The sequence below is a fragment of the Pezoporus wallicus genome, unplaced genomic scaffold (assembly GCF_028554395.1).
Source record: "Pezoporus wallicus isolate ANWC-B61680 ecotype Strahan unplaced genomic scaffold, APGP_CSIRO_Pwel_v1 contig_3817, whole genome shotgun sequence".
Lineage (NCBI taxonomy): Eukaryota > Metazoa > Chordata > Aves > Psittaciformes > Psittacidae > Pezoporus > Pezoporus wallicus.
This window is the reverse complement of record NW_026635157.1, coordinates 8,246,234-8,258,766: the sequence shown is the minus strand read 5'-3', so window position 1 is coordinate 8,258,766 and position 12,533 is coordinate 8,246,234. Positions and strand designations below refer to the sequence as shown.

At 37.9% G+C, this 12,533-nt stretch overlaps 1 protein-coding gene across 2 annotated transcripts in view; it reads right to left on the bottom strand.

Moving 5' to 3' along the window:
- Positions 1 to 12,533, bottom strand: part of HBS1L (HBS1 like translational GTPase) — a 57,771-nt gene that overhangs the window by 6,384 nt on the left and 38,854 nt on the right. For both annotated transcript variants that reach the window (XM_057407989.1, XM_057408007.1), the window contains exons 6-13: positions 11,738 to 11,991; positions 11,117 to 11,282; positions 9,619 to 9,736; positions 6,861 to 7,007; positions 6,140 to 6,214; positions 5,266 to 5,383; positions 4,998 to 5,066; positions 657 to 761 (exon numbers count right to left, since the gene is read on the bottom strand). In XM_057407989.1, coding sequence (XP_057263972.1) covers positions 657 to 761; positions 4,998 to 5,066; positions 5,266 to 5,383; positions 6,140 to 6,214; positions 6,861 to 7,007; positions 9,619 to 9,736; positions 11,117 to 11,282; positions 11,738 to 11,991 — 1,052 coding nt within the window. The remainder of the gene's footprint in view (positions 1 to 656; positions 762 to 4,997; positions 5,067 to 5,265; positions 5,384 to 6,139; positions 6,215 to 6,860; positions 7,008 to 9,618; positions 9,737 to 11,116; positions 11,283 to 11,737; positions 11,992 to 12,533) is intronic.

Genomic DNA, 12,533 nt, shown 5'->3' with positions numbered 1-12,533 from the left:
AAAAACAACTCTGCAGTATAAAGAAAGCAAGCTTAATTAGGAAACAGCTAAACATTTAATGCCTTGACTTAGCTATTCCTCTTTCCAGAAATTAAATGTATTGAAATTTAAATCCAAATTTCTACTCTTTTGTAGTTTCTCAGGACAATTATACCCTGAATGTCTGCATATTATGAAAGGATCAGTGACAAATCTCATGAACATCAAACAACAGAGACTTAATTCTCAAGCTTTTCCACATCTAATTCATAAGATTAATTTCTAACGGTTGTTCAACATCTTCACACTTCTTAACAGCACTAATGCTCCACAGCAAAGCTGAATATTAATGATTCCTGAACTGCATATTTTTATAGACATTGCTAGAATTCAGATGTTTCTACAGGGTCTTCATAAAGCAATGCCAAAAGTCATGAGGCTGTAACATTTAGAATATCTGATACAGTAAAAAAAAAAGATAAAAAATAATAATGCAAGATTTCACATACTCTTGATAGACACATTTATACATACATAGTCACATCTAAAGAAATCCGTTTTATACTTTCACATTTTATGTTTGACAGTTAGTATCAGTTTGACAGGTCGTTACCATTTCAGTAACTGCTTCTAGCCCAGTATTGACCTGAAAGCAAACACACTTCTGAAGACTGTACCTTTTGCAGTGCAAGTTTCATTGGGAGGCATAGCCAGAAGTCGTTCTCCAACCTGAATATAGCCTGCTTCTATTTTACCAGTCACACAAAATCCTGATCCTTGGTCTGTAATAGACACAGTAATAATTTCAGAACACTCTGTAATAAGGTTAATTTCCCATCACAAGTTAGCCCTGCAGCAATGTATAGGTAAGTTTTTAATATAATGAAGGTGGGCTTTTCCCCCCAGCAGTGCTCTGTATTTGCAAGTTAGCTAGCTGTGCATCATAATGAAAATGAAACACTGAATTCAAAACCTTTAGATCTCATGTTTTTCAGAACTAAGCGAGAAATATCCTTCTTTAAACAAATGTAGATACATGAAGAAATATTTTCTAGTTTTTCAATATTAGATTAAGCCCCTTAATCTATAGCAATTTTATTTAATTCAGCACACTCTTACTTCAATTACAGATAAAGCGCATACCGCAGACCTTTCATAAAAATTCTCATGCATACAAGTGCAAATTCTTATATTTACTGTTTAACTGAGTCAGAATCCTACATGTTCTGTCTGCATATTTACTTTTATTCCTGGGAAGTCAAAGATTGATTCAATCATATTATATATGAGGAGCTATTATAATTGTATTTGACTTAAGTATTTCTGAATAAAAGAGCTGCAAAGTTTTTCTTCTTCAACCATGCCAAGTGCAAGGTCCTACACCTGGGTCGAAGCAATCCCAGGCACAGCTACAGGTTGGGCAGAGAAGAGATCCAGAGCAGCCCTGCAGAGAAGGACTTGGGGGTGTTGATCAATGAGAAAATGAACATGAGCCGGCTTCAGTGTGCACTTGCAGCCCAGAAAGCCAACTGTATCCTGGGCTGCATCAAAAGCAGCGTGACCAGCAGGTCGAAGGAGGTGATCCTGACCCTCTACTCTGCTCTTGTGAGACCTCACCTGGAGTATTGTGTGCAGTTCTGGTGTCCTCAACATAAAAAGGACATGGAACTGCTGGAACAAGTCCAGAGAAGGGCCACGAGGACAATTGGGGACTGGAGCACCTCCCGTATGAAGACAGGCTGAGGAAGTTGGGGCTGTTCAGCCTGGAGAAGAGAAGGCTGCGTGGAGACCTCATAGCAGCCTTCTAGTATCTGAAGGGGGCCTATAGGGATGCTGGGGAGGGACACTTCATTAGAGACTGTAGTGATAGGACAAGGGGTAATGGGTTAAAACTTAAACAGGGGAAGTTTAGATTGGATATAAGAAAGAAATTCTTTCCTGTTAGGGTGGTGAGGCACTGGAATGGGTTGCCCAGGGAGGTTGTGAATGCTCCATCCCTGGCAGTGTTCAAGACCAGGTTGGATGAGGCCTTGGGTGATATGGTTTAGTGTGAGGTGTCCCTGCCCATGGCAGGGGGACTGGAACTAGATGATCTTAAGGTCCTTTCCAACCCTGACTATTCTATGATTCTATGACTAAAGTTCAGTAAAGGGTATATTTGATTTTTGTATGGGTACTGAAAATACCATTGTAGTATCACTTCAGATACACCTGCAAACACATTAGGAAGATGAGGCCTTTCTTAAGGTGTACATGCATGAATGCGCATGTGTGAAAATAACTGACATCATTCAAATAATGAACATGTCCGAGTATTAGGACATTGAATCATAGAATCATAGAATAGTTAGGGTTGGAAAGGACCTTAAGATCATCTAGTTCCAACCCCCCTGCCGTGGGCAGGGACACCTCACACTAAACCATATCACCCAAGGCCTCGTCCAACCTGGTCTTGAACACCGCCAGGGATGGAGCATTCACAACCTCCCTGGGCAACCCATTCCAGTGCCTCACCACCCTAACAGGAAAGAATTTCCTCCTTATATCCAATCTAAACTTCCCCCGTTTAAGTTTTAACCCGTTACCCCTTGTCCTGTCACTACAGTCCCTAATGAAGTCAGAAGCAAGCATCTAAGTATTTTGTGTGTCACACTATTTAAAAGCTTCATTTAAAGCTGAATTCAAAGGAGCAAGCTCAAGATTTCAGGTCACGTACTACCAACTTGCTCTTTTGCATTCAACACCATTATTGATGAATGCTCCCATTTATCTAGCTGTAAAAACACTGTTAGTGCCTGCAAACTAATTTTCCTCCGTTCTACCAACCGAGATGACTGCAATTAACAGATGACACTGGGCATCAATAGAACAGAAACCTGGAGAAGCAGATACGTGCTAGAAAAAGAATCCCTGAGTTACAGTATAAATATCAATACAATATGGTACACAAAAAACCCTGAAGCTGGCTCTGCAAGCACTTGAAGGCAATCAGAACCATGAACAGATTCAAGGTTCCCAACCACAATCAAGAACCATTTATCTTTTCCCCAGAACATCACCACCTCTGGCTTAGTACACTAGCGTGGTGTTTGAAGCTTTGCTCTCTCCCATGCTGATTGTTTCTTGCAAAGTGTCAAGTTTCTTCAGCTCCCCATGAAATCAAAGCAAGCACAAAACAAGACAGTGGTGGACAGAATCAGAGCGTGTAAATGGCCTCAGATCTTTGTATCATGGCACTCAGGTTCTGTGAGGCCATATTCTTTGTCCTCAGGATTTGGACGCTGGACAAAGCTTTTCAAATGTCAGGTCAAGTCATACCCTAGACAGCATTATAACAGATTAAGTGGAACCTGAAGGAAATTACAGGGACCTCCTGCATCAGGAGATAGTTTGCCTGGAGAGAATATTAGGAGGGCTATGGAGGACAACAGCTAAACTCAGGCTGAGGTAGATGAATCATGTATGTGGGTAACCTTAACAGAGAAAGGGATTTTCCAAACTACGTAAGAGTACACTCAGCACTCTCACTTTTTACACATTTCTATGGACAGCATGTACAGGCACTGGAACAGAGCTGAGAACAACTGTTGATTCATGTACTTGTACCTGCAGCTACTTCCTCTGGTGGCATCCAAGTTAATTAAGTTTTGAAATCACAAGGTAAGTAAAAAAAAGTAAAAAAAAAAAAAAAAAAGCCTAAAAAACACCTAAAAGGCCACATTTAGTGAAAAACCCTGTATATGTAAATTGAGTCTCTCCCAAAGCCATTATTTTTTGCATACTTTATCAAAACAGATTTAATCAAAATTGCTCATTTTGTGAAACTTAGCTCAACACAAAAGTAATTATTGCAACAAAAAGTTGTGAGAATATTTTGAAAGACCTCAATCAATAATCTCAACACACTTCCCCACAGCTCACAAAATAAATAAAAAAAAAAATAAAAAAAATTACACTGACTGCCTAGATGACAAAACTAGTGTTAAAACACTAGAGTAAATTCTCATGCAAAGTTTCAATACTTAATGTTATGGCATCAGTACCTTAAGTCAGCCAACATAGGGCATGTACAGCATCCAGTGTTTTCTCAAAGACCCACATGAAAATTGCAGAAAACTGATTTTTCCAGTTACAATCAGTATCTTGGTTTGCTTGTACTTCCGCTATAAGCACCCCATATATAAAGTACAGCTTATTTTAAAATATGAAATTCAATAATAATATTTTGTAACAAATTTTTTATGACATTTCAAATCACACTGTCATTCAGTTTGCAACATTTGTCAAGGGACCAATGGAAAGTTTCAACTAGGATGAGTGTTACAAACCTTATTTCTTCTAAGTTACCTGCGAATGTCAATGTATTTAACTGAAAAAAAATACCAAGTTTGCTATTAAGACCTTAAGGGCTCAAGGCAGTCTGGTTTATCCAGACGATGGGAATAAGAACTGGTTGTAGGTACTTGCTGTCCATTTCTCTATTAGTGCTAGAGAATTGCTACCTGCCTTTCATTAAATCCTTGGCTGGCTATAGTAGTCTCACCTCCACTACCCTTTTCTTCCATCTCACCCCCCAAATTTTTATACAAAAATTAAGGAATTTATCATTATTAACAGCTACAACAATGAACATAAAATGAACAAGTCAAACTTTCTTAAAATCCAGGAGTAGAAGGTAAACAGGCCTGAAGGCAGACTCATAAAAAGTTTGAGAAACACTCATGTAGACAACAAGAACCAGTTTTGGAAAGAGAAATTCTCAAATTCTGTCCCACAGAACCATCAACTCATTACATAGCCGATTAGCTGATCATGCAGATTTTCTTCCTCAAATTCTTTTCCAGTGTGTTTTTCCTTCAGCAGTACTATCTAAAATTTGACAAAGAACAGTGCCTGAAAACTCGCTATTCTTGTTCAAGACTACCGATACATAAACAAGATCCACTTTAAGTCTTATTTTTACACCATTTTTCAACACTTATATTAAATATTGGTGAAAATATTTAAAAACAACCAACCTTTAAAAACATCAGCAACACACAACCTAAATGGTTTATCCACTGATCTCTGTGGTGGCTTGAAAGAATCTGCAAATAAATTGATAAAATCTTTTAGAATTCCTGTATTCAGTAACTAACTCAACAACTTCTCACCTAGGGATAAATCAACTATATTGCATTCCACAGACTCTGTCCCATGTTTCCTCACAATAAAGTTTTGACATAGATTTTTACACAGATTTGACCCAGGTATATCAGTTTTTAAATGAGGAAAAATCACACTCACCGATTTGCTCTAACAAACATTTTCCTTTATACCACTGTGTGAGGTCACTTATCTGACCCCTTGTGACCAGATTTTCACCACCAAGGCCACTTGTTGGGATATAAGCCACATCTGATTCCTAATTAAAAGGAAGTTAAACATACATTAACGGGATCTTCAAGCAGAAGCAAGAGGTGCATTGTTTCAGTATTATGCAACTGATCTATAAAAGAGCAGTTTGCACATTTGTATTTCCCCTGGAGGAGGCAGATTTATCAGTTAATCCATTTTCTTTCAGTTTACTTCGTGTCTGATCACAGTGCTCCAGCAAAGGGTTGGAGATATTTAAACACAATGACAGCAACATTAACAACTAGAAACTTACTTCAGGCAACAAACTCCAATTTTATATCTGACAGGCAAAACTTCTGTTTGAAATGCTGGTTTATGCATAGGGATTTCAGGAAGGCCACAGCCAGTCCAAATGAGGGAATGTCAGAAGAACATTCAAGAATGGCTAATGGAGAGTTTTCTTATGAGTTCATAATCCAAACTGACATCTGCTTTGGTATAAAACTCTCTACCGTTATTCATGCAATCCTGAACATTAAGGCAGATGATCCTTGGTTTGTTCTGCTTTATAAACAACAGTCCCAAGAAACTACAAATGAGGCGAGTGCCCCAAAGATCCAACAAACCTAAACAAAGATGATGACGACAGAAAGAGTATTGACCCAGGGATAAACGTACATCCTACCAGTAAGAAAAGGAATCTCCTATACTATGTGCACATAGCAGCAGCAGAAAAGTGACACAAAATAACCTGACTGTAAGAAAAGCTTCTTCTACTCAAATGCCTGATCAAAGCAACAAAGATCTCAGAAATTTACATTACCTTAAAGCCAGCTTGTTTAAGAAATTGGCCAAGTTTACTCGTAATTTCCTGAAATCTTTCCTGTTGCCAATTCACCTAAAATAGAAAACATATGATGATAAGAAAATTTTAGATTTTTAACCTTGACTCCAACATACAGCTGCATGTCATCAACTCTTAGTACCAGTAGGTGTTCTTCACACAAAGCAGCCAATGAATTTATAAACATGAGATTTCCACGTGGTTTCATAGTTGGACACATAAGAGCATATTAACAATTACTGATAGCAAATAACACACCACTACTTACCTTGCAAGCCCCTTTAGTATGATTTGTCCTTGAACAGCTCCTTTTTTTTCTTAAATTCACTCAAAATTCAGATTCAGCAAGAATATATAAAATATATACACAGTAATAATCTAAAATACAAACTAGTAATACCTAACACACCCTACAGGTTTAAATAAAGCTCTTGGGGTCTTGACCTGAATGACCACCAAGATGCCCTTGAAGATGCCATTGGGTTAACTAGTACTTGTGAAAATCTAACATAACAAGGACCCCTACTCATTTTAGCACCAAAACTATTCTGTCTGCTTTGAAAATACAGCCATCAAAAAAATTGTAAAGTCTAAGCACAAGAGACAGAGCTGAGAATCAAAGAAAGACACAATATTGATCCTTAAGGTCCACAATCCTAGATGGAAACCCTGCAATTGCATGAAAAAGTTAAGCATGTACCTGGTCCATTTTATTGACTGCAACAGCTAGCTGTGTCACTCCAAGAGACCGCACTAATAATCCATGTTCTCGAGTTTGTCCTCCAGTCTCAAACCCTGCTTCAAACTCTCCTCTGCTAGCATCCACAACCAAAATAGCCACATCAGCCTAGATTAAAAAGAAAACAATCAATCAGAAGTGGTTAAGAGGTGGAAATAATCTGGGTAAGTCTGTCAATCAGCAATAGTTCACACAAAACATACTCTGAACAGGAGTATGACACATACTTCACATATGACTTAGGCGGTTCAACCCTATCTGTCGTGCCCACTCTGGTGAGATATTATGGCATTATGTCACCTCATGTCACAGACCATCATTTTCTGTTAAACGCAAGCCAACTCATGATTTTGGGAACCTGTCCTCTTCAAACTGCCCACTATGGATGTGCTGCACAGACTTCAACTGAACAGAAGCAGTTTGTGCTCTGGAACCTTAAGAACAGATATGAGCACAATGTCCAGTCCTCCCCTCTTCAGTTCTGGACACCTTCACAGTCAGTAGCTGTGAAAATTACAGCTAGATCACCTCACTATAGAACTGGGACAACTGGTCAACTGCATGTTGGATGTGGATGTTTCAGTCCACTCAAGACACTGCAGCATGCCAAAATCACAAGGTGGAAAAGAAAAAGTAGCCTGTTTTATAATCTAGGCAAACTGCCACAGCATTAAGAGAAAAAAGGTATCACACAGTCTATAGTACTGCGTAAAAGTATATAAGCACAGGGAATAAAACCCACACTTTGCTGTTAGCTTTAAATGCTGCTAATATTCCTTCCACTTTTCCTGCTTTTGCAAGTAACAGCCAGGTAGACCACCATCACGTACCAAGCAATGGCGACAGACATGAACAGAGGTACTGCTGACAAGAGGCAAGTATATGACAATTTCATAAGACTGATGAGATGGACATCATGAAAAGAGAAGAAAAAGTGGTACTTTCTTTCCTTACACACTTAGGCTTCAGGATACCAAGAGAACGAAGACAGGCAGCACACTGTCCTGGCTCTGAATTCCCCTCACTCCATCCTAGGCATGAAATCCCCGCAAGTCAGATAGAGACAGCACAACCGTGAGAACGGGAAAAGGATGAGGGATGAATTTCCCCACAGTTCTCAGCCTCTGAAGTGCATTGCGGTGAACTTCTCCCTCAAAAAAAGGACATCCTGTATTTTCTAAATTAGAAAACTGTACCTCAGGACTTACGTGAATTAACCATATGTATCAAAGGCTAGATCCTGCCCCTGATAAGGCTGATTTGCATTCTGCGTAACAGCAGTTGGGGATTCACCTCCTAACAGAATTCAGGCATCAGAGCTATTTCCATGTTTGCTTTCTTCCATGCATTGCTTCAGTGCTGAGTGTAGCTACTCTACCAGGCAACAGAAACATGCAAAGCTTCAGTGATTCCGTAAACAGGCTTCAGAACAGACCACCCCTTCACCATCCTGAGAGCTGAGGGAACACAGAGATACCAAGTCTTATTTGGCCCGCCCCATCTTCTGCTGAATTGATAAAATTGCTGGTGGATCTGCCAGTCTTAACACTTCTGCCTCTATTATTTTTCTGCAAAAGACCAACTAATTTAAGCTGAAGTTGTAAAGAAAATGGCTTGGTTGAGCCAACATTTTCCATTGTTCTGAAACTAATATTTCACTTATAATTTTAAAACTCCTAAACTTCCTACAAGATACGCTCCACAATACAGACGACTGTACAAGCTCTACACCGTAATTTGCAAACTTATGATTATTCTGCAACCTAACCACTGGGTCACAAGTTCTGAACTCTTACCCAGGCTCTGCTTCAGAGCTAGAGCAGAACCTGGGGCAAGTCAGTCTTCCTACAGTATAGTTCTTTATCTGTAAAATCGTACTAACAGTATGATCCATCCTTACTGAGATCTCAAGATAAACTCACATTTCAGAGTGTAATGACACGCACGAAGTAAAAACCTCTACACAGTAGCTTAGCTTCAGAAAACAAAAAAGCAAAAAAAAACAAACCAAACCACAAAACCTTTGATTACAGCTCTATCATGGAGTATCAATTCTACTACCTAAAAAAGGGTGCCTTTAAGTGGAAAATTTTCACACTTTCTATGTCATGTAACCGTTATTCTTCCCCCCTTCTGATTTATTTTTTCCATAAATTAAATAACTAACCTATATGAGAATGGGAAGTGTCAAATACTTCTGTCTTTACCTACTGCTCCTAAACCAAGCTGCAGTAGTCTCTGCAAATGTCCTATCGATGACACAGATGCACTCTGCACAAACTGTTATCTATGTTATGCTTTCATAAAATGTATTGTTAAACAGATTGTTCAACCTTTCCAGATCCTTTTTCCTTTAAGCTCAAAACCATGTAGTCTTTACCTACAAATCCACTTTCACAGAACTTCTTGCTGAGTAGACACATGGCACATCTGAATAGCTTTCAAAGCTCAACTCTGATGTTATCAAACTGTAACTCAGTATTCAAATTACTTCCCTAATAAAACTCTCCTCCAAAATGCTAACATCCCACTACTGCCTTTAAACAAGCACATTCTTTTTAAGTTTAGAAAACTCATGAAAACCTCAAAGGTATCTTCGCACCATCAATGATTTCATTTCACCTTAAGATTTAAGAAAAAAAAAAAAAAAGAAGAAAACAAATTTAAGAAAAGGTTTTAAATAATAATGCTATTGGAAAGAGTTTTAGACCATCGCTACCTGTGCAGCTCCTGTGATCATATTTGGAATGAAGTCTTTGTGGCCTGGAGCATCCATCAGTGTAATTACTTTAGTCTTTGTCTCAAATTTGGTCATACCCACATCCATTGTCACTCCCCTTAAACAAAGCATACGTGCAACACACCATTAAAACTGCTTCAAAAGCTTCATCAAGTAAGCTATAAAATACTTAATCCTGACGTTAGATGCTTCATAGCTCTCATCTGATTTAGCCTGCACAAACAAACTGAAAGAAACCTGCTTGCTGGAAAAGCAGAGCTCTAGAGCTGCCTTTCAGTAACTCTGGTCATGAAGAAACAAACACCCAGAATTCACAGTACTAACTCCATGCACCATGTACTATGTCCCAACAAGCTCAGTGAGAACATGAAAATTGTACTCTGTATTTAAATCAGTGCTAATTTCACTTTTAACATTCAGTTCTTCAGAAAAAGGCAACATATAATAATGGGAACATAGCCAAGAATAATTAAAAAAAAAAAAAGGTGTGTGACTATAGGAATACAGTGATACATTTGCAAAGATCTACACGCAGAACTACCGATTATCAAGGAAGGATTACAGCACTTTGACTCAGTTCCACATCTCACTAACAATCACATGTTCTGCACAGGATTTGATTAGATGAATCCTATCACACACATATGTATCTCAGTAAGCCATCTGCATCTCCCTTCACAGATGATGAAGACTGGTATTTTCAAGGGACAAAACTTCTCATGTTAGCCTAGATACTTAAAATATGCTACTTCCGGTGACAATATAAACTAACAAAATAAACCTTCCTTACTGCCTTACTCCATGTTCTTCGGCATCGGTTTTCATTGTGAAGGTTATAACCTATTCACCTTATAAGAACTTATATGCTATGAAACCTCAAGTTTACAAGTGATTGTAAAAATATAAACACATAAGAAAATGCTTTATTATTTTCTGAAAGCAGAATATTATGTATTTAGCTTTCTAATGTTCTTAGAAGCTCTTAGATTTTTTTAATTTGCTTTACTGCTTCCTCATTAAATACTTTTTCAACAGGACTATAATTCTGACACCCTTTCATAGAAATATCTAAGCTAGAACTTTTCATATAAAATGATAAGCAAACTGAGAGAAATTTGGCAGCAATGAACCAGTAAGGCAGCTTTAAATGAACTAACTTGGCTACTAGAAGCCAAGTTAGTTCTAGAAACTGCATTATAGTTTTCCTCTACACTCCACAGCATAGAAATAAGTAAAGAAATACTCAACTCCTTATTCACATTTCTTATAACTCAACAAAGATACCACTTTTTTCTTTTAGTAACATGTACTCATACAAAGAAAAATATTTGCTAATAAGCATTGAGTAAATATCTTCAAACATTTAGGACATTTCTACCAAAGCATTATTACTAGATCTGTATTTCCTAACAAATGCTGTTCTTTCAGAAAAAAAAAGAAAAAAAAAAGGGTAAGTTTCACTGAAAGATAATTCTACCTTTCTCTTTCTTCACCCGTTTCATCCAAGACCCATGCATAGGCAAACGAAGCTTTGCCAGCCTTCTTAGACTCTTGCTCATATTTGTGCATAGTTCTTTTATTCACATTTCCCAAAAGGTAAAGCAGATGACCCATCAAAGTACTTTTACCTGCATCAACATGCCCTATAGGGAGGGAAATAAATATTACAATAATTTTATTAATTTATGCATTTTAAACATAGTACAAGAAGAAATACACTATAACATGAAAATCACATTCACTAAGAATCCTTATGCAATCCACAGAGCCTCACAATCCTGTAAAACAGAGATACAGAGAATTTTTATTGAAACTCTCAGTTAGCATGACATCTATATAGCACCTCCAAATTCTTACTAAAAAGAACACATTGACAGAATGAAACCAAACCAGATTACATTTTACTATATTGTCCTAGTCAAGGACATCTGAATGCATTTTTTCCAAAGAACAACAACAGTCAAGCAGATGCAACTAAAACTAGTATGAGATTTTCCTTCCCTGTAGAGAGGAGAGTTTTGCTTCTGTATCACTTCCAGATTCACTTAAGAAAATTTTTAATCTCTATGTGTGTCAAAATGTAGTTTAACAGTATTACCTATTACCACCAAATTAAGCAGTTGCTTTCCTCCTTGCCTCTTCTCCAACTCTGCTTTCACATCTATTTGTGGTTTTGTCTTCCCTGACTTTTTTACTGTAGCAGGCACTGTATTTTGCTCTTCTGAAACCTGCGCTACTTGTGAAAGAGCAGATTTTGAGACTGCCTCAGGTACCCCAGAAGTTACACTGGCATCTTCATCTGACAGTCCTTTCTGAGGTGTATTAGCATGACCATTTTCTTCAGCAATCACACTAGGGAAAAAAAAACACAACAAAAAAACAAAAAACAAAACACAAGGAATGACAAAGAAGCCATAGAAATGCAGGAGAGAAATTGAGTTTTCCCTTCACTATCATATAAGCCCCAGACGAAGAGTATGTGATAAGCCCATTAAGGTTGAAGCGATAAGCAGTTGGATACAAACTGCACAGATACCAGCTCCGAACATCTTGTCTGAAAAGCACTGTGCACAAAACCAAGATAAGAAATAATCTTGCAAAATACATGAAACAGATAAACAAAAGCTTCCCACAAGCCACTTTTTTTTTTTTTAGAGGGAAAGGACAGTTGTGCGGAAGAAATACAAAAAGCTGGCTGTCTGAACTAAGAGCCCAAGTCAACTTTGAAGCATCGATACTGTGACAGCTTCCACATACACTACAAGTACTGCAGCTGAATGTAGCTATATTCTATTGTGAGAAGAGCAATATAGCATAAAATGCAGATACTAAGCATACCTGAGGTGCAATTTAAGGTGCAATGTTTATATAGAGTTACATTTATCATTACTTAG